Source organism: Aplidium turbinatum, chromosome 5 (genome assembly GCF_918807975.1).
Source record: "Aplidium turbinatum chromosome 5, kaAplTurb1.1, whole genome shotgun sequence".
NCBI lineage: Eukaryota > Metazoa > Chordata > Ascidiacea > Aplousobranchia > Polyclinidae > Aplidium > Aplidium turbinatum.
Window position 1 is genome coordinate 37941456 of NC_137476.1, and position 23165 is coordinate 37964620.

Genomic DNA, 23165 nt, shown 5'->3' on the forward strand with positions numbered 1-23165 from the left:
GAAATAACTGGACTACCTTGTAGAGCTTTTGCACTGAGAATGCCAATCATGAAAGCAAATGAAATAGCAAATTGATTTCATTATTCGAAAAAAGCATATTATAGTATATACCTACAGTAGTACGTAATGCTAAACCAACAGGATGTAGGCCTGCAGTGTCTAGACACGTGTAACTGTATATGTTTATGTTTTATCAAAAACCTGCGTTGAAATTCATAACTTCAATATAGTTTTTATTAAAGATTATCACGAAACTTACGATACACCTGAACAATTCAAAAATAAAACCACGACTGATCTCTTCAGAGAGCTAGATCAGGTAGTGACTACCTGTCCAGCATAGTAACACATAGGACCATGTTGCTATAAAGTAAACCAACCAAACATACAAGGCAAAATTCAACTTCCAAACAAATATTATCGTGTACAAATTTTGAAACTGTAATCAAAAGGTGAATAAAAAAATAACAGTTAACCTCTCAAGTACATGTAGCTCCGCACAAAGTAAAATTTACATGTCTTTTGACTTTTTTTTTATTTCTTTTCAAAACAATGTCTAAAAAGACATTTTAACTCTTTTATGTTTGGTTAAAAAAAATGTCTAAAAAGACATTATTAAAAGTAACTACGGGCAGTGGCCAGTGTTTCGATCTTCCGATCTCTTCAGCGTAGTAAAACGAAAGTGGAGAGTTGTCTTGAAGTTTTGAGATGATCGTTTCTAAGAGTGCTTTTAATAAATCAATGAGAATTAATCTAATTGTTTGATTTCAGACTCCAGCGACACGTAATTTTACTGTCAATTACAAAGTGTGATTTTTTTGAGAAAATTTGTGCTAAGCAATGACAGGAATTTGTTAAAAGTAAAAATTTGAAAAAAATACAGAAATTTACAACTGAGCTAGGACATAACAATCATCTGAGAGGGATCTAAAATTCAAGAAATTAGATACTAGCGGACATAAGTATTAAGATTCAAAGAAATTAAAGGGGTGTACCAGCAAACGTCTATACGATTGGCCTATGATACAAGAAATTTATCCACAGAGGATACAAACTGATATGCATAAATCAACAAGTGAATAAAGAAATAACAGTAACCTCTCAAGTGAAACAAACATAAAAGAGTTAAAATGTCTTTTCAGACATTACTTTTTAAACAAATAAAAAAAATGGTCAAAAGTTATGTAAATTTCACTTTGTGTAGAGCTACATGTGGATCCTTTTCTTGTATCATGAGCCAATCCTATAGGTGTTTGCTGGTATAATCAAAAGCCCCATATTATAATAAATCTTAATGATGGCATCTCATTTCCAACTAATTATAAAAAAAACTATTGTACTGTAAGTGCTTGTCTGATGTATTTAAATTGGTTTCATGCTGATTGAAAACCGTGCAGTGTTGAGTATACAATTTGATTCTTCATGACTCATACGGTTCACTCTCTCTCCGCTCTGCAGTTATTTCAGTTTCTTGTTGATGATATTTAAACTCCTTTTCTAATTTAAAAATTTGCATGCGATAATTTTTGTTTGAAAGTTTAATTTCATTTTACATGTTTGAATGATTTACAGCAACAATGCAACATGGTCCTGTATAAAAACAGAGTGAAACTGTTCAAAGAGTTCACAAACAGAGTGCATTTGATAAATAAAGTGCCTTGCGTTCTTCTAGTGACTATAGACTACTACGTTACCTCCTGATGTTAAGGAGGATATCTAGTTTTTATTACCGACGTTTCGTCAGTCAGCACAACTTGCTTTATCAAGGGGGCTGAAACAGGTAAACACAACCTGTTCAGCAACAAAAGCACAACACAAAAACATACTGACGAAATGAATAAAGTAGCAAGAATCAAATCACAACACCTTACTGCTCAACGGATTTCCACGAAAACTTGCTTGCATACAGCGACCGAAACCTTTGCTTCCTCCTTATAAATCTTTTACTTGTCTTCCTTACTTAAGGAGAGTTTCTGACAAAATCCAGCGTATCCTCAATAATAGGTAAATACCTTCTCTCGACTAAAGACCCAATGAAAAAACGTGAAGTTTTTGGGTTGATCTACCAAGTTCCGTGTCATGACTGTGATTTGGTAGGCCTACTATAATTAAAATAAATTTATTTTTAAAAATTGTACAGCTGTCTAAAAAAAATGTTTTTGGAAAAAAATTAAATTACTCAATAAGAAATAAAATGTGTAATAAGGCAAAAAAGTTGCATCGAAAAAAGTATTTTAAATCATTTTTGTGCTGAACACTTGCAAGCCTGATTAATTGACAAGTAGTTTTCCTTGTAATTGAAAGTTGCCAGTTTATTGGAGTATAGACAATTAGACATACTAGGGACGGTAGATACCGGGACGCGCAACTCCGTTGTTCCGTCAACATTAGAAGGGTCAATTGCCAATTTGACATTTTTTTCACGCTTTGTTGCTCGCTTGTTTTCAACTAAAAACCTTAAATTATTTTAAAACCAACTTCATTCTTTTTATATAACCTATAAAATGTACATTATTTTGTAAATCAGAAAAAATCGTAACCCTTCTAGTGTTGCGGATAAGCCAAAAGCGGATGTAGTTGCGCATCCCAATATTCTACTGTCCCTAAGACATACATAGCTCAGCAACAACACTACATATAACATTATAAAAAACAAAAAGCGAACGTTTTCGGCTAGTCATACAGCCCTTTTGAAGTCTATAAGAAAAATACATTTTTAAAAGAAGTACTAAAGAATCATACAGTATCACAGCAAAAATCGACAGCTCTCTTCCAGACAGACGTGTGCTTGAGAAGTTCCCGCGGTCCCGGCGCCGGCCGTCCCTCATCATCGCCCCAAAACTTGTGGCTCCTGTCCCGAGTTCACCGGTGAAGCGATGGAACTTCAAAAAAGCCGATTGAAATCAATACAGCCTCCTGACCAATGAGTCTGCTGCAAGGTTACCACCGACTGAAACATGCAACGCAGACGAGGCATACCAGGACTTCTGCAATTCCATAGCAACTGCGGCAAAGGCCACAATACCACGTGGCCATCGAACCAGCCATAAACCATGCTGGGACTCTGAGTGTGAAGTTCTCTACCGCTCATATCTAGCCGCCACAAGTGGTGCTGCTTCTAACACCGCCGCCACCAGACTACTTGAGCGGCTGGACACAAAGAAGCTTGAGCGATGGAACGAAGCTGTCCAAACTATCGACTTCTCACACTCAAGCCGCAAAACATGGAGCATCATCAACAACCTCACTGGGCGCTCAGCAAACTCCTCTCGTCAGTGCCTCGTTTCTGCTAATGCCATCGCTTCCCAGCTAGTGCAGAACGGGGTGTACAAAACAAAGGACAGCAAGGCATCCCGCCTTGTTGCCAAGAAAGTGTCTGCCCTGTGGCGAGTGGAAACACCACCAGAAGAAACAATCTCTGGAGACTTCACTCCAGAGGAATTTGCCACCGCCCTCCGCCTAGTGAAACCACACAAGTCTCCAGGGCCCGATAAGATCTGCCCTGAGCTTGTGCTCCATGCTGGCCATGCCTTAAAGTCCTGGTTACGTAGATTTCTCTCTTCCTGCCTGCACCACCTCACAATCCCAAAAATCTGGAGAAGAGCTTTAGTAGTTGCGATCCCTAAGCCTCACAAGCCACCAGAAGACCCAGGGAGTTATCGTCCGATATCCCTCCTCTGTGTTCCTTTCAAGATTCTCGAAAGACTGATCTATGCACGCGTCAACCCAATCATCGACCCGCTCCTTCCAAAAGAGCAAGCTGGGTTTCGGAACGGAAAATCCACTGTAGATCAAGGCACACTCTTAACCCATGACATCGAGGATTGTTTTGAGGCAAAAAAGAAGGCCGGCGCTGTCTTTCTAGATCTCACAGCTGCCTATGACACCGTATGGCATCGCGGCCTTACTTGCAAGCTGCTTCGCCTGCTTCCTGACCGACATATGGTTCATATGATTATGGAACTTGTCAGGAATCGAAGTTTCACCTTCACCACCCGTAGCTCACGGCGAAGCAGACTGAGACGCCTGAAAAACGGCGTCCCACAGGGATCGGTCCTGACTCCACTTCTATTCAACATCTACACCCACGACCTGCCAACTACGGTCTCCGCAAAATACGCTTATGCGAACGACCTGGCAATTCTCCACTCCACAAAGTCGTGGGAAAATCTAGAAGACACCTTGAGCCAGGACATGAAAACTCTCTCAGCCTATCTCTAGAACTGGCGACTGAAACTCAGCGAAACCAAAACTGTGGCAGCAGCTTTCAACCTCCACAATCGGGAAGCTAATCGTGAGCTACACGTCCAGAACAACCAAAAAAAAATCTGTCCTTCTGCCCCGAACCAGGATATCTTGGGGTAACACTGGACAGATCGCTCACATACCGCCACCATTTGATGTCACTGCGCAAGAAACTCACATCCCGCGCTGCGCTACTCAAACGCCTGACAGGCTCTGGCTGGGGGGCGAGGGCTGACACTTTGCGTATAGCTGCCTTAGCCCTTGTCTACTCTTCAGCAGAGTACTGTGCACCTGTTTGGTGCCGCAGTGCTCACTGCCACAACATCGACACTGCCATAAATAGCGCCCTGCGCACAGTGAACGGATGCCTGCGTCCCACACCATTGGACAATCTCCCCATTCTCGCTGGCATCCAACCCGCTGAGCTTCGTCGCGAAGAAGCCACTCTGTCCCTCGGTCGACGGGCACTGGAGCCTAACCACCTTCTCCACCACAAGATCTCTGCTCTCCCAAACGAGCACCCCAGTCGACTGAAATCAAGACACCCATTCGTGCCAACCGCTCAACTTCTTATCAACAAAGTTGATGTACAAAACATCTCCGCAGCTACTTGGGCGGACCATAAATGGAGTTCTGAATGGAAGTCAAACGCCACCAGACCCTATTTGTTCATCCCCGACGCCGACACACGCCCCATCGGCCTAACACTACCAAGACAGGCATGGGTGCGCCTCAACCGTCTCCGTACAGGCGTCGGGCTTTTCCGCTCAACCATGCACCAATGGAGAATGGCCTCTTCCTCCTCCTGTGAATGTGGTGCCGAGGAACAGACCGCAGACCACATCATCAATGACTGTTCCATCTTCAAGCCACCAAACGGAGTGGAAGGTCTGCGTGTCATGGATGATGACACCAAAGACTGGCTGCTCTCTATAGTAGCCTTCCAGTGTAGTCCGGAACATCGTGAATCTGGGGTGGTAAAAGGATAGACCCTCGGCCCCAGAGGCTCACACGACGACGACGACGACAGCAAAAATATGAACAAATTTAAACATTTGAGAAACTGCATAGCTCACACAAAATGATAACTGAAAATTACGCAGCACAACGGTCAAGTATTTGAGAGGTAAAATTGATTAATTGTTCAAAAAAGGACTCAGGCAGATTACGCAAGATGGACAGAAGCACAACACGAGATAGTGGCACAAACAAAGCAAATGCAAGAAACACAAGACGTGATAATTTAATCGAAAACTTTTAACAGTTTTTGATTGAATTACCGTTATTATCGTAATTATTGTTACATGGGAAGCGTTATTATAAACCAAACAAATATTTTAATGCACACACAAAGCAGAGACAGGAAGTTAAAAAAGAGAAAGCGGAAGGCAGGATAATCTAAAAGCGTTTGGGTTCGACCGTATTGCAACTGGCATAGAGTGTAAAATTGCACGGCCGAAGAGATTTGAAGAGATAAAAATGGGTTGCGTAGCTACAGAACAATAATCAATCCATACAAACAAATGAAGAAACAGGAAGCAAATTTAGAGACGACGGAAACACGACACCAATTACTTCGCTATGTATTTGTGAATCACAAGCACAACATTCTAGCTGCGGATGTGTGAGAAGCAGAGTTGTTTGCTTAGATATGCTTATGTTCGAATCCTCGTCAAGGGATGCTAAGTTCAACATGTCGAATATGTCGAAATTTGAAGAGATAAAAATGGGTTGCGTAGCTACAGAATAATAATCAATCCATACAAACAAATGAAGAAACAGGAAGCAAATTTAGAGACGACGGAAACACGACACCAATTAGGCCTACTTCGTTATGTATTTGTGAATCACAAGCACAACACTCTAGCTGCGGATGAACGACGCCTGTGCAAAAACGAGAGGCAGGCTTGTAGGGTTGGGTGCCAAAAATGCAGCAAAGGAGAGAAGTGGCATAATCCCCCAACCCTTTGAGTTGTACTTATGTTTTACACAAAATATTTTGTTTGACAGCTGTTTCTAGTAGAAATTGAGCGGCTATCAAAATTGACTCAACGGATTACAGGTGCATAGTAGTTTAGGAAAAGCAGACAAGAGCCAGGGCTGCCGTTCGTAATATGGCAGTCTTTACTCCCCAGCTGGAGCCGGCCAAACGCTTCAAAAGCGCATCGCGAGATGACAGTTCCTTGCTCAGTGACATCAGGCAGTGAGACTACACTGATAATCTGTCTAATGTTTCCCAAAGATATTTTTTTCGATCAGATGAACAGTGGCATTCCCTTGATGTTAATATTTAACAAATGGTGATAACTTAGTCTTTGCAAATAATGCGTTTAAATATTTTTTTGTGACTTTTTTTCACTCTCAATAAGTTACCACAAGAGAAGTTCACTTTGATATCTTTAGACTACATCCTTTTTTTAAAGAACACGTTTTTTTATTTTTATTGAAACGTATTTAATCCTCCCATGGCATTTACAAACTTCTCATGTTCTTTTTTTGAAAGTTGAAGCAAATAAAACACACACTCATAGAACACTTTCAACACACTCAAAACTATCTATCAATTATTATCAAAGCAAAAACCTTAAGACTTGTTAATAAAAACTACGCCAATGGAAAATACCAAATATTTACCAGCTTTTTTGTTTTGCTGCCTAAACTTTATCTGTGTGAAATTCAGCCTCAATGTTGGTCACCCCATATTTTTGCATGGAAGCCCAGATATCACACATGATACAGAACAAGTAAGTCTTGATAAATTTTTCAGTAAAATTTGTCTTTCTGTTTTGTGATAAAATCCTCCTATATTGACTCTTGAGCACGTACTTTTGCTATTTTAATAGGCATAAAATTGAATTTTAGAATAAAAACAGCTTTTGATTTTAAACAGAGTTATAGACTAAGCTATTTCTTTTTCAGAAGTCAGTTTGTTTTAAGAATTAATTTAGAAGTATCATCATGAACAGTCTCTACTTTTGTATGACTTTGTTAAGTTTAACCACTGCCTCGATTGCTGATACGTGCATCCCGACGTAAGTTTTACTTATTGGAGCTTGTTCACTTTGCTCCCCAATAACTGCGCCGAGGTTTTCTGGAATAAATTTTAAGCAGAAAATGCATTTTGAGAGACATGCGGCAACTCATCTCTTAGCTTCAAGCAGACCTTCAACTATTGTCTAAAAGGAAGGCGACTTCGCACTTGCTACAAAGTTAGCACACAACCACTTAAATATCTTGTAAGCATTGTACTGAATAACTTTCAACAGGACTTCAATTGTACGAAGATTTCATCTTGTAATTTTGCTTGGGTTTTGCTGGAAAAAAAATTAGGAGAAAGGCAAACCCATCAAAACTACACTTTCCCATTGCTTTAACAAATTTTTTCATCAAACCCAGGTAAAGCAAGGAAAAGCTATACATAAATTGAGAGTTTACTTAAGTCTATCCCATGCCTTCTTAGAACAATTACACTGGTCAACAAAATTTTACTCTATTTTTTAAATAGAAAATGCGAATAGGCCCTGCATCAGTTAAGATGCATTTTTTGAGCTGATTCCGATTATACCTTTATTTTTCTGTATCACATTTTCAAGATATCGTTGAATTCGTGTTTGCAGAAAAATCGTTAAAAACATAACACAGCTATAATACTGTACATGGCACTTAAATATGTTTAGCAAATGACTTTTTTGGCGCACATGACTGGGGTCATCACGATATACCATCCAGCAGTACAGCCCCATCATTCTCTCATTTCAAAAATCTTGATAACAAGTTTCCATAGCTTGAAATTCCTTGTCAAAGTTTTCAATTTGTTCATCACTGACTGCGCCAAGCTTTTCTGAAATGAATTTTAAGCAAAAAATGCATTTTGAGGGACAAGCGGATAAATTTTAAGTAGAAAATGCATTTTGAGCGACATGCAGCAGCCTATCTCTCTATAACCTTCGAGCAGATCTTCAACTATTGCCTAAAAGAAAGGCTACTTCACACTTGCTAAAAATTTAGCACACAACCACCTGAACATTTGCCAAGCACGTAATTCCAACTTTGATAATGATTTTTCAAAATTTGTAACCTTTAGCACTTTTCTAATTTGCGAATCTACGAAGATGTCATCTTGTAATTTTGCTTGGCTTTGGCTGGAAAACTTTTTAAGGAGAAAGGCAAATCCATCAGAACTGCGCTTTCCCATTGCTTTAACAAAATTCTTCATCAAACCCAGTTTAATATGAACTGGTGACAAGAAAACTTTCTCAGGATCTACTGGAGGAACGTTTCGATGTTAACTGCTCCAGTTACGTACCAGCCTCTTCTGATACAGTGCTCTTTGGAAACTGCTCTTCTCTTCCACAAACACAAGAAGCAGCAGTGTTTCCTCCTTTCCCTTATTGAATCCTCCTTGCATTTCCATCAAGGTGCCAACATCTTTAAGGTCTCCACAAATGCTTAAAGATCTTGTAAGCATTGTACTGAACAGCTCCCAGCAGGACTTCGATGCTTTTATAAAATTCTTTCAGATGAACTGAACGTGCTATAGGTGTAGACGGTTTTTTATTTTCCATTGTTCGTTATTATCGGGAAGAGTTAAGATTTCAGGCAGTTACATAGATTGTAGTTGAAAAGAACACAATTGTTACACAATGTTAGTGGGTATTACAACACACAATGTTTTGCTTTTACAGAAAAAGGTGTCCGAAGATCTTCAGCCCAATCTGCGGATCGGATGGAAAAACGTATTCCAGCCATTGTGTTCTAATGCAAGCAGCTCTTTGTGACAAGTAAAAGTATTTTTTGTAACTAATAAAAAATAGTTAATTTACTCAGAAAATATTCAGTCTCTTTCAAACTAACCCTCACAAAATAAACACATATTATATTAGTTACTATCTTCAACATTTTCGAAAGCGCATTATTATATCATAATATGCTGCTGAATAACCACTTTTAGGACCACAAGAAACAATGAGAATTTCATGATACGAGACACAAATAATATCACCAGACTCGTCTTGATGAAATGAATATAGTCATTTCTGGATTATAGGCCCTTATGTGATTTCAAAACTAACAAATATTCTTGTAATTGAATGTTGATTTTTCACCAATTAAAATTTATTTCCGAAGTTTTAAATGATTTTGTGGGTTACTTTAAGTAAACTTCGCAAAAACAACATTTTGTTTCACAACCAGAGACGCACTCTAACAACTTCTATGTCGGTGTAGGGCTTCAATACAGATGTTGCTGTGTTAGAATGTTTCATTGTAAAATGTGGATCGACACTCGCTGGAAATAAAATTGTCACGAACTAGAAAATTCAAATTGATAAATTTTCAAGTTTCAAAGATTTCAACATCAATCTATTTGTAGAACATCAAAGATGTCCTTCTGTGAACAAAATTTTGAAAACCAGATACCATGTTTTCAAATTTATTGATTATTGAAACACACATCCTTTTGGCTATGTTGGCCTGTTCAAGATTAACCTGGCAAGATCAAATTGTTCATTTAAATTAACCAGGCAAATTGCTCATTTAAATTAACCAGAACGAAATAAAACTTGATCAAACAACTTTCCGTTATTGGATTTTTACATAAAACAAAATCTAATCACTTCTGTAGAAATGTGTTCAAATTGCCAAGTAAACCTGTTTGCCACTGACTGGAGCAAATAATTTTTGTATCAAGAATTACAACAATTATTTACAATATTTGAAATATAAATATAAAGATAAATTGTCAACAAAATACAATGATAATATTTTTCGTTTAGATATATTTATTTGAAACAACTTTAAACGTTTTTAGTTTGTATATATTGCTGCAAGGCCACGTGTTGTATGCTTTGCGTGATTGAATAAAACGGTAATTCTAGCTGGAACAATTTGAATGACGTCAAAAATGGTTTTATTTTGTAAAACTGATGCAGAACTGAAGTAAAATATTTATTTTTCAAACACTCCCCTAAAAGCACCGTTTCCAATGCGGCTTACTGCTGTGGCTGCTCCACTTCTAAAACACATCTTTCTTAAATAACTATTGTTAACGGAAATTTCATTTTCAGAACTCTAAATTTGGCTCATCCAGGTCGATGCCAAGACGTCATAACTACACCAACCATGGCAGCCAATCCGACTTCACAAGGCCCCTGCAGACCTGACACGTGGGTAAACGTGTCTGCACATGAACATACATAAACATATAGGATAAAAATTTCATTTTACGCTATTTTTATTGCGATGAGTTAAAGTTATGATGATGATTATGTGCCTGATCTGATGCAGACGTTGGCGATCATGGTCTTCCAAACTTCTCTGTCATTTTACATCTGTATATAATTGTTAGTTTTTACTGTTGTAGCATTGTTTATGGCAAATTTTTATTTTTTAATATAAACTAAACAAGAATGCTGAAAACTATATTGGTTATCTTGTCTTACACGCAAGCAGTCACAAGAAAAGCTTTGCATAAATTAAGAGTTTACTTAAGTCTATCCCATGTCTTCTTAGAACAGTTACACTGGTCAACAAAATTTTACTTTATTTTTTAAATAGAAAATGCAAAAAAGCCCTACATCAGTTTAGATGCATTTTTCTTTAGCTGATTCCGATTAAATCTTTATTTTTCTGTATCACATCACATTTTCAAGATATTGTTGAATTCGTGTTTTCAGCAAAATCTATAAAATCATAACACAGCTTTGATACCTTTGAAGGTCTCTAGTTTTAAACTGAGGGAGGAGATCTGCCGGACTACCTGAGCTGCTGCTATGCTGCGACGATCCTTTGTCCATTACTAGTTAATCTATCTGCACTGTCTAAGTATCAAAGGATCGGTCAACAGTCTCAATATTTTAATAGAAATCGATTTCATGAGAGGCCGCAGCCCTCACATCGTCAGTCTAGAATCGTCAGTCTAGAATCGTCAGTCATCGTCAGTCGTCAGTCTAGAATCAGATTCTAGACTGACGATGTGAGGGCTGCGGCCTCTCATGAAATCGATTTCTATTAAAATATTGAGACTGTTGACCGATCCTTTGATACTTAGACAGTGCAGATAGATTAACAGCTTTGATACTGTACATATGTTTAGCAAATGACTTTTTTTAGTGCACATGATTGGGGTCATCACGATATATCATCCAACAGTAAAGCCCCATCTTTAAATCATTTTAAAAATCCTGGTAACAAGCTTTCATAACTTGAATGTCCTGGTAAAATTATTCACCTTGCTCCTCAATAACTGCGCCGAGGTTTTCTGGAATAAATTTTAAGCACAAAATGCATTTTGAGAGACATGCGGCAACTCACCTCTTAGCTTCAAGCAGATCTTCAACTATTGCCTAAAAGGAAGGCGACTTCGCACTTGCTAAAAAGTTAGCACACAACCACTCAAATATCTTGTAAACATTGTACTGAATATCTTCCTGCAGGACTTCGATTCTTTTATAAAATTGTTTGAGATGAACTGAACGTGCTATAGGTATAGACGGTTTTATATTTTCCATTGTTCCTTATTATGGGAAGAAGTTAAGCTTTGAGGCAGTTACATATATTGTAGTTGAAAAGAACACAACTGTTGCATAATGTTGCTGGGTCTTACAATACACAATGTTTTGCTTTTACAGAAGAAAATGTCCGATAACCGTCAGTCCATTGTGCGGATCGGATGGAAGAACTTATGCCAACAATTGTTTTCTCACTAAAACAGCTCGTTGTGACAAGTAAAAGTATTTTTATTAAATTATAAAAAGGAGGTAATTTACTCAGAAAGAATACAGCCTCTTTCAAACTAACCCTCATAATATAAACACATATATTAGTTACTATCTTGCAACATTTTCGAAAGCGCATTATTACATCATATTATGCTGCTGAATAACCACTTTTAGGACCACAAGAAACAATGAGAATTTCATGACAAGACAGAAATAACACCAGACTCGTCTTGGTGAAATGAATATAGTCATTTCTGGATTATAGGCCCTTATGTGATTTCAAAACTAACAAATATTCTTGTGATGGAATGTTAATTTTTCACCAATTAAAATTATTTTCGAAGTTTTAAATAATTTTTTTTTGGGTTACTTTACATAAGCTTCACAAAAACAACATTTTGTTTCACAACCAGAAACGCACGCTAACAACTTCTATGTCGGTGTAGGGCTTCAATACTGATGCTGCTGTGTTAGAATGTTGCATTGTAACTTGTGGAGCGACACACTCGCTGGAAATAAAATTGTCATAAACTTGAAAATCTAAATTGATAAATTTTCAAGTTTCAAAGATTTTCAACATCAACCTATTTGTAGAATATCAAAGATGTCCTTCTGTAAATTAAATTTTGAAAACCAAATACCATGTTTTCAAAATTATTGATTATTGAAACACACATCCTTTTGGCTATGTTGGCCGGTCTTCGATTAACCTGGCAAAATCAAACTGTACATTTAAATCACCCAGGACAAAATAAAACTTGATCAAACAACTTTCCGTTATTGGATTTTTACATAAAACAAAATCTAATAACTTCTGTAGAAACGTGTTCAAATTGCCAAGTAAACCTGTTTGCCACTGACTGGAGCAAATAATTTTTGTATCAAGAATTACAACAATTATTTACAATATTTGAAATATAAATATAAAGATAAATTGTCAACAAAATACAATGATAATATTTTTCGTTTAGATATATTTATTTGAAACAACTTTAAACGTTTTTAGTTTGTATATATTGCTGCAAGGCCACGTGTTGTATGCTTTGTGTGATTGAATAAAACGGAAATTCTAGCTGGGACAATTTGAATGATGTCAAGAATGGTTTTATTTTGTAAAACTGATGCAGAACTGCAATAAAATTGTTTTTTTTTCAAAATCCTTAAAAGCACCGTTTCCAATGCGGCTTATTTCTGTGGCTGCTCCACTTCTATTGTTAACGGTAATTGCATTTTTCAGAACTCTACGTCTGGTTCATGAAGGGTATTGCCAAGACGCCATCACTACACCAACCATGGCAGCCAATCCGACTTCACAAGGCCCCTGCAGACCTGACACGTGGGTAAACGTGTCTGTACATGAACGTACATATAGGATAAAAATTTCATTTTACGCTATTTTTATTGCGATGAGTTAAAGTTATAATGATGATTATGTGCCTGATCTGATGCAGACGTTGGCGATCATGGTCTTCCAAACTTCTCGGTCATTTGATATCTGTATAAAATTGTTGGTTTTGACTGTTGTAGCATTGTTCATTGCAAAAATATGTTTTTATTTTTTAATATAAACTAAACAAGAATGCTGAAAACTATATTGGTCATCTTGTCTTACACGCAAGCAGTCACAAGAAACGCTTTGCATCAATTAAGAGTTTACTTAAGTCTATCCCATGTCTTCTTAGAACAATTACACTGGTCAACAAAATTTAATTTAATTTTTTAAAAGAAAATGCGAGTACATCATTTGAGATGTATTTTTTGAGCTGATTCCGATTCTAGCTTTATTTTTCTGTATCACATCACATTTTCAAGATATCGTTCAATTCGTGTTTTCAGAAAAATCATTAAAAACATAACACAGCTATGATACTGTACATATGTTTAGCAAATGACTTTTTTTAGTGCACATGATTGGGGTCATCACGATATATCATCCAACAGTAAAGCCCCATCTTTGAATCATTTTAAGAATCCTGGTAACAAGCTTCCATAGCTTGAATATCCTGGTAAAATTGTTCACCTTGCTCCCCAATGACTGCGCCAAGATTTTCTGGAATAAATTTTAAGCACAAAATGCATTTTGAGAGACCTGCGGCAACTCACCTCTTAGCTTCAAGCAGATCTTCAACTATTGCCTAAAAGGAAGGCGACTTCGCACTTGCTAAAAAGTTAGCACACAACCACTTAATTATCTTGTAAGCATTGTACTGAATATCTTCCAACAGTACTTTGATTCTTTTATAAAATTCTTTCAGATGAACTGAACGTGCTATAGGTATAAACGGTTTTATATTTTCCATTGTTCCTTATTATGGGAAGAAGTTAAGCTTTGAGGCAGTTACATATATTGTAGTTGAAAAGAACACAACTGTTGCATAATGTTGCTGGGTCTTACAATACACAATGTTTTGCTTTTACAGAAGAAAATGTCCGATAACCGTCAGTCCATTGTGCGGATCGGATGGAAGAACTTATGCCAACAATTGTTTTCTCACTAAAACAGCTCGTTGTGACAAGTAAAAGTATTTTTATTAAATTATAAAAAGGAGGTAATTTACTCAGAAAATATACAGCCTCTTTCAAACTAACCCTCATAATATAAACACATATAATAGTTACTATCTTGCAACATTTTCGAAAGCGCATTATTACATCATAAAGTGCTGCTGAATAACCACTTTTAGGACCACAAGAAACAATGAGAATTTCATGACAAGACAAAAATAACACCAGACTCGTCTTGGTGAAATGAATATAGTCATTTCTGGGTTATAGGCACTTATGTGATTTCAAATCTAACAAATATTCTTGTGATGGAATGTTGATTTTTCACCAATTAATTTTTATTTTTCGAAGTTTTAAATAATTTTTTGGGTTATTTTAAGTAAACTTCAAAAAAACAACATTTTGTTTCACAACCAGAGACGCACTCTAACAACTTCATTGTCGGTGTAGGGCTTCAATACTGATGTTGCTGTGTTAGAATGTTTCATTGTGGTTTGTGAAACGGCACTCACTGGAAATAAAATTGTCATAAACTTGAAAATTCAAATTGATAAATTTCCAAGTTTCAAAGATTTTCAACATGAACCTATTTGTAGAACACTAAAGATGTCCTTCTGTGAACAAAATTTTGAAAACCAGAAACCATGTTTTCAAAATTATTGATTATTATAATACGAAACCAAGAAAGTTTCCAGAAATATTTAATAAAACTACCATTCAATGTTTTTTAGGCAGAGAAAACTTTTTTCTTTCTACATAGAGAAATTCCAAGTCTGACTACCGTACTTAGATTTCTAGACGATTGAGACTTCCGTTTCTTCGACTTGTTGTTTTTCTTTAGTCATTGCAAACAAACTGTATTTCTTCAGAAATGTCTGCTAGTCGAAGAAACGGAAGTTTCAATCTTCCAGCAATCTAAGTACGGTAGTCAGACTTGGAATTTCTCTATGTAGAGAGAAAAAGTTTTCTCTGCCTATAAAACATTGAATGGTAGTTTTATTAAATATTATTGATTATTGACCCACACATCTTTTTGGCTATGTTGGCCGGTCTCCGATTAACCTGGCAAAATTAAATTTGCTCATTTACATTAACCAGGACAAAATAAAACTTGATCAAACAACTTTCCGTTATTGGCTTTTTACATAAAACAAAATCTAATCACTTCTGTAGAAACGTGTTCAAATTGCCAAGTAAACCTGTTTGCCACTGACTGGAGCAAATAATTTTTGTATCAAGAATTACAACAATTGTTTACAATATTTGAAATATAAATATAAAAATACATTGTCAACAAAATACAATGATAATATTTTTCGTTTTAATATATATTTATTTGAAACAACTTTAAACGTTTTTAGTTTGTATGTATTGCTGAAAGGCCACGTGTTGTATGCTCTGCGTGATTGAATAAAACGGTAATTCTAGCTGGAACAATTTGAATGATGTCAAGAATGGTTTTATTTTGTAGAACTGATGCAGAACTGAAGTAAAATATTTATTTTTCAAAAACTCCCCTAAAAGCACCGTTTGCAATGCGGCTTATTTCTGTGGCTGCTCCACTTCTAAAACACATCTTTCTTAAATAACTATTGTTAACGGTAATTGCATTTTTCAGAACTCTACGTCTGGTTCATGAAGGGTATTGCCAAGACGCCATCACTACACCAACCATGGCAGCCAATCCGACTTCACAAGGCCCCTGCAGACCTGACACGTGGGTAAACGTGTCTGTACATGAACGTACATATAGGATAAAAATTTCATTTTACTATTTTTATTGCGATGAGTTAAAGTTATAATGATGATTATGTGCCTGATCTGATGCAGACGTTGGCGATCATGGTCTTCTAAACTTCTCGGTCATTTGATATCTGTATAAAATTGTTAGTTTTGACTGTTGTAGCATTGTTCATTGCAAAAATATGTTTTTATTTTTTAATATAAACTAAACAAGAATGCTGAAAACTATATTGGTTATCTTGTCTTACACGCAAGCAGTCACAAGAAAAGCTTTGCATCAATTAAGAGTTTACTTAAGTCTATCCCATGTCTTCTTAGAACAATTACACTGGTCAACAAAATTTAATTTAATTTTTTAAAAGAAAATGCGAGTACATCATTTGAGATGTATTTTTTGAGCTGATTCCGATTCTAGCTTTATTTTTCTGTATCACATCACATTTTCAAGATATCGTTGAATTCGTGTTTTCAGAAAAATCATTAAAAACATAACACAGCTATGATACTGTACATATGTTTAGCAAATGACTTTGTTTAGTGCACATGATTGGGGTCATCATGAATGCTTCATGAATTACGTCACTACTGTACTGGATTATATTGCATTGCGCAACCTGCGTACAATCAAACTATATACCATAACATTGATAATTCAAACGCAAGTATCACAAAACCTGATCTGGTCGTTTAAAATTACTTGTTGACATGTGTTATCTTAAGTATAGTAATAACAGTGCGCTTTCAAGACTAAGTACTCTTACTAATCGTTTTAATGCTTTTAAAGTTTATTTGCTAGCACTAGATATTAGCGTTTCTTCTTTGCCAATATTGTAAATATATGATAAATGGAATGCTCAAAAATGTTCAGAAGACACTGCACCAAAGGAGGGACAAGGGTCTGCGGGTCTGATGGAAATACTTATCGAAACCAATGCTTCCTTCAGGCTCAAGCTACTACATGCGACAGGTAAACATGATATGATCATGACATTTGTAAAACGTAACTCAAGATGTCTTAAATACGCTTGAAACACGGTATACTGAGGTAAATTGAGCTGCATATTTTCAGCTAAATTGCTAATGAAAGAAAAGTCTCTGAAAAAATTGCACCAAACTCAGACTTTCATAATAGCTTGTGGCTTACTTTACATTAATTTTGCCTCCACTCATTTCACTGAGAATGACTGATTGCTCCACTACAAAAATACCTGACGTCACTAATGTTTATTCAATTACTTCAGTTGCTTTAGAAACTCTTTGTTTGAAAACAATCCAACTACACTATGTCGACGAAACGATATCTTTAATTCTCGTGTCGTAGTAATGCTTCATAATTTATAGTGTAGCCTACTTGTAATATTATTTTTATCTTTTTGAAACAAATGAGAAAAGACGATGCAATATATATTTGAAACAAACTTCATTCTACTTTCGAAATTAATGTTTTGAAAAATATTATACCAACTCATAACTATTGAAAAAGTTACTCTTTATATTCAAAATGTTTTCGCATCAATTCTATCATTGCTGGTTGATGGGATAGATTCAATTGAATTTTTCATCAAATGCAGACTTATGCCCGGTTGGTAGAGACCTTGAGATTTAGATTAAGCGGGTGGAAAAAGCAATGGAATAAATTACCATGTCTTTCCAAAACCACAGCTGCATGGTGTCGAACTTACGCACTTCTGAGTGTAGTACATAACTTGCATAAGGTCTCTCACCTCTCCACTGTGAAGCCGACCTATGGGTAATTAATGAAAAATGTATAACACAGAACTAATCTAAAGTACTGGTCAGTAATCCCATCAGTTGAAGTCATTCATCCAGCAATCAATTTTTATTGTAAAAAATTATTTTTCAGCTCACTCACCATGGAACGTACTGGATCATGCAGTAAACAGGGAAACAGGCAACTTAAAGGAGGGGAAAAAGACTGTGGATTCTATCAAAGACTGCTGAGGGATTTTGCAATAAAAACTGATTCCGTGGCTGACCAATTGAAAAAAATGGCTTCCAAGTACCAGGAACTCGCTGGTGAAAATGGGGGAAGAATCGAGTCGGCATCTTTGTGAAAAAACAACTAAACAATGTCGACCTGTGACAGCACAGTGTAACCTTCTCTGACGAGTGATCGTATTGAATTTTGTGTTAGTTTGACTTGTGTGATAAGAAAAAAATTATTCTTGTATCTTCAAATTGGTTTGATGAAATAAATTGTGTCGCTGTGCACGACACAAAGAGTGGGTTGTATATTTTTCCGGATGAAAATTATTTAATTTTTTACTAAACTTCAAAGCTTAAACTCTCAATTCTTTATCATCGCATGCACAGAGCAATCGAGACATGGAAAAGTATGACCAGGACCTCAACGCAATGAAAGTTCTTCTAATCAATTCTATTTGAATAAGAACCTTCTGATGATCCCAACAAGAGTATAACAGCCCGGTATTTAAGGTTTTTAGGTGAATAGTTGCTGCATTTGATGTGATTTTAAAAGTATGTTAAAATTATAGCCTATAGTGTTCTTTCCTGGTTTCCGGGTGTCCTGGAGAGAGTCTGTGTTCTGGACCTCAGTTCAAAAGGATCTCCTGAACCTCACTGCTGAAACTACTGTGTGGGTGGCATAAAACTACTCTGCCTACATTAACAATGACTTCATTTCAACACGAAATAGCTGCACTACCTTGTAGAGCTTTTGCACTGAGAATACAAACCATGAAAGCAAAGGAAATAGCAAATTGATTTCATTACTCGAAGAAAGCATATTATAGTTTATACTTACGGTAGTAGGTAATGCTAAACCAACAGGATGTAGACCTATAGGGTCATATTTTTTCAAAAACCTGCGTTGAAATTCATAACTTCAATATAGTTTTTATTAAAGATTATCACGAAACTTACGATACACCTGAACGATTCAAAATAGAACCACGACTGATCTCTTCAGGGAGCTAGATCAGGTGGTGACTACCAGTCTAGCATGGTAACACACACGACCATGTTGCTATAAAACAACTAAACATGCAAAGCAAAATTCAACTTCCAAACAAAAATTATCGTGTACAAATTTTGAAACTGTGATCAAAAGGTGAATAAAAAATAACAGTAACCTTTCAAGTACATGTAGCTCCACACAGAGTGAAATTTACATGCCTTTTGACTCTTTTTTTATTTGTTTTAAAAATAATGTCTAAAAAGACATTTTAACTCTTTTATGTTTGGTTAAAAATAATTTCCAAAAAGACATTATTAAAAGTAACTACGGACAGCGGCCAGTGTTTCGATCTTCCGATCTCTTCAGCGTAGTAAAACGAAAGTGGAGAGTTGTCATGAAGCTTTGAGATGATCGTTTCTAAGAGTGCTTTTAATAAGCCAATGAGAATTGATTTAATTGTTTGATTTCAGACTCCAGCGAAACGTGATTTTATTGTCAATTACAAAGTGTGATTTTTTTGAGAAAAGTTGTGCTAAGCAATGACTGGAATTTGTTACAAGTAAAAACTTGAAAAAATACAGAAATTTATCACTAAACTAGGACATAACAATCATCTGAGAGGGATCTAAAATTCAAGAATTTAGATACTATCGGACATATAAGTATTAAGATTCAAATAAATTGAAGGGGTGTACCAGCAAACATCTATAGGATTGGCCCATGATACAAGAAAAGGATCTACAGAGGATACAAACTGATATGCATAAATCAGCGAGTGAATAAAGAAATAACAGTAACCTCTCAAGTGAAACAAACATAAAAGAGTTAAAATGTCTTTTCAGACATTACTTTTTAAGCAAATAAAAAAATAGTCAAAAGTCATGTAAATTTCACTTTGTGTAGAGGTACATGTGGATTCTTCTGTTATATCATGAGCCAATCTTATAGATGTTTGCTGGTATAATCAAAAGCCCCATATTATAAGAAAACTTAATGATGGCATCTCATTTCCGACTAATTATAAAAAAAACTATTGTAAGTGCTTGTCTGATGTATTTAAACTGGTTTCATGCTGATTGAACTGTGCAGTGTTGCGTATACAATTGGATTCTTCGTGAGTCATACGGTTCACTCTCCTACTCTGCCTTTATTTCAGTTTCATGTTGATGATATTTAAACTCTTTTTCTAGTTTCAAAATTAGCACTCGATAATTATTATTTGAAGGTTGAGTTTCATTTTACTTGTTTGGTTGGTTTACAGCAACATGGTCCTGTGTAAAAACAGAGTGAAACTGTTTACAGAGTTCACAAACAGAATGCATTTGATAAATAAAGTGACTTGCGTACTTCTGGTGACTATTAGGCTACTGGGTTACCTCCTGATGTTAAGAATTATATCTAGTTTTTATTACCGACGTTTCGTCAGTCAGCACGACTGACTTTATCAAGGGGGCTGAAACAGGTAAACACAACCTGTTCAGCAACAAATGGCACAACACAAAAACATAATGACGAAATGAATAAAGGAGCAAGAATCAAACCACAACACCTTACTGCTCAACGGATTTCCACGAAAACTTGCATACAGCGACCCAAACCGAAACCTTCGCTTCCTCCTTATAAATGTTTTACTTGTCTTCCTTACTTAAGGGAAGTTTCTGACAAAATCCAGCGTATCACCAATAATAGGTAAATACCGTCTCTCGGCTAAACACCCCATGAAAGAAGGTAAAGTTTCTGGGTTGATCCATGGCCACCTAAAGATACGGCCTGATTTGTCACACTTTGCAGAAATTTCCAGGTTTTTCTAACTTTGGGCGAACGTTTAAATAAATTTTTCTAAAAATTAGATTTTTACGCTTTCTTTATTCTTTTCCCCAGATGACACAATAGATTTTAACATCCTCACATGTAGAAAAACTAAGAAAATTTGATATTGTAAATTTTAGTCAGACTGTTAATTTTCAATAACAGTCTGATTTTGCTTTTTTCAACTTACTTTTTCTCATTTGCTACTGCTTCCCCAAAGCAACAAAAAAGCTTTTTGTCATTAGGAAACTGCAAAAAGTAAAAACATCTCAAAAAATGTCAGTCAAGCACTAGCAGTAGCTGTAATCAAAATCTGCACAATGTGACAAATCAGGCCGCATCTCCAGGTGGCCATGGTTGATCTACCAAGTTCCGTGTCATGACTGTGATTTAATAAACCTACTGTAATTAAAAGAAATTTATTTTAAAAAATTGAACAGCTGTCTAAAAAAATTTTTTTTGGAAAAAATTAAATTACTCAATAAGAAATAAAATGTGTAATAAGGCAAAAATGTTGCATCGAAAAAAGTATTTCAAATCATTTTTGTGCTAAACACTTGCAAGCCTGATTAATTGACAAGTAGTTTTCCTTGTAATTGAAAGTTGCCAGTTTATTGGAGTATAAACAGACGTAACTCAGCAACAACACTACATATAAGATATAACATTATAAAAAACAAAAAACAAAAAGCGAACGTTTTTGGCTAGTCATACAGCTCTTTTGAAGTCTACAAGAAAAATACATTTTTAAAAGAAGTACTAAAGAATCATACAGTATCACAGCAAAAATATGGACAAATTTAAACATTTGAGAAACTGCATAGCTCACACAAAATGATAACTGAAAATTACGCAGCACAACGGTCAAGTATTTGAGAGGTAAAATTGATTAATTGTTCAAAAAAGGACTCAGGCAGATTACGCAAGATGGACAGAAGCACAACACGAGATAGTGGCACAAACAAAGCAAATGCAAGAAACACAAGACGTGATAATTTAATCGAAAACTTTTAACAGTTTTTGATTGAATTACCGTTATTATCGTAATTATTGTTACATGGGAAGCGTTATTATAAACCAAACAAATATTTTAATGCACACACAAAGCAGAGACAGGAAGTTAAAAAAGAGAAAGCGGAAGGCAGGATAATCTAAAAGCGTTTGGGTTCGACCGTACTGCAACTGGCATAGAGTGTAAAATTGCACGGCCGAAGAGATTTGAAGAGATAAAAATGGGTCGCGCAGCTACAGAACAATAATCAATCCATACAAACAAATGAAGAAACAGGAAGCAAATTTAGAGACGACGGAAACACGACACCAATTACTTCGTTATGTAATTGTGAATCACAAGCACAACATTCTAGCTGCGGATGTCTGAGAAGCAGAGGTTTGCTTACATATGCCTTTGTTTGAATCCTCGTCAAGATATGCTAAGTTCAACATGTCGAATATGTTTTCGTGCGTGCATCGGTGAGAATAAGTAGGGACAACTATGGCATTGTCGTTTTTACAGGACTCTTTCCTTTCATAATCCGACTGGGAATGAAAAGCATGCAGAATTACTAATAAAACCAAAACATTAATCAAAATAGAGGGAGTTCATAGGAGAAGTCACAGCTGATCAGACATAATTTGTTGAAGAAAAACACATCGAAATGCTGCAAAAGAGCAGGACAGTTTCGTCACCTAAGGCACCTTCTGTTCGTTTTGGTAAGTGGTACAACGATGGTAGCAAGGCAATAGACTACAAGGATTGCGGTTATAGTCTGCGGTCTGTTTTTCTGTGTCATGTACCCGAGATGTTTGAAGTGGTACTCTTAGTTGGTTCACATTGCAAACCCGGCGCCCATACAAAAGCGACAGGCCTGTAGGGCTGGGTGTCAAACATGCAGCAAATGAGCGAAGAGGCATAATCCCCCAACCCTTTGAGTTGTATTTATGCTTCAAACAAGATATTTTGTTTGACAGCTATTTCAAGTAGAATTTGAGCGGCTATCAAAATCGATGGCCGAAACTCAACGGATTAGAAGTGCATAGTAGTTTGCGGAAGAGAAACAAGAACTTGGGCTGATGTCCGTGATGTGCTAATCTTCGTTGCCCAGCAGCTGGAGCCTGCCAAACGTTTCAAAAGCGCATCGCGAGATGATAGTTCCTTGCTCAGTGATATCAGGCAGTGAGACTACATGGGCAATCTGTCTAATGTT

The 23165-nt window shown here is 36.3% G+C and overlaps 1 protein-coding gene across 2 annotated transcripts; it reads left to right on the forward strand.

Moving 5' to 3' along the window:
- The first annotated feature begins 6937 nt into the window (after positions 1-6937).
- Positions 6938-18873, forward strand: LOC145771265 (ovomucoid-like). Of its 2 annotated transcripts, none has more exons than XM_082583001.1 (9): positions 6938-6989; positions 8931-9026; positions 10311-10409; positions 11874-11969; positions 13201-13299; positions 14384-14479; positions 16087-16185; positions 17080-17178; positions 18076-18873. In XM_082583001.1, the coding sequence occupies exons 1-9, from the start codon at positions 6955-6957 to the stop codon at positions 18284-18286; spliced, it is 930 nt and encodes a 309-aa protein (XP_082439127.1). In that variant the 5' UTR covers positions 6938-6954; the 3' UTR covers positions 18287-18873. The 2 variants fall into 2 exon arrangements, with proteins under 2 accessions (XP_082439127.1, XP_082439126.1); XM_082583000.1 differs by lacking the exon at positions 6938-6989 and adding an exon at positions 7163-7277.
- Positions 18874-23165: the final 4292 nt, after the last annotated feature.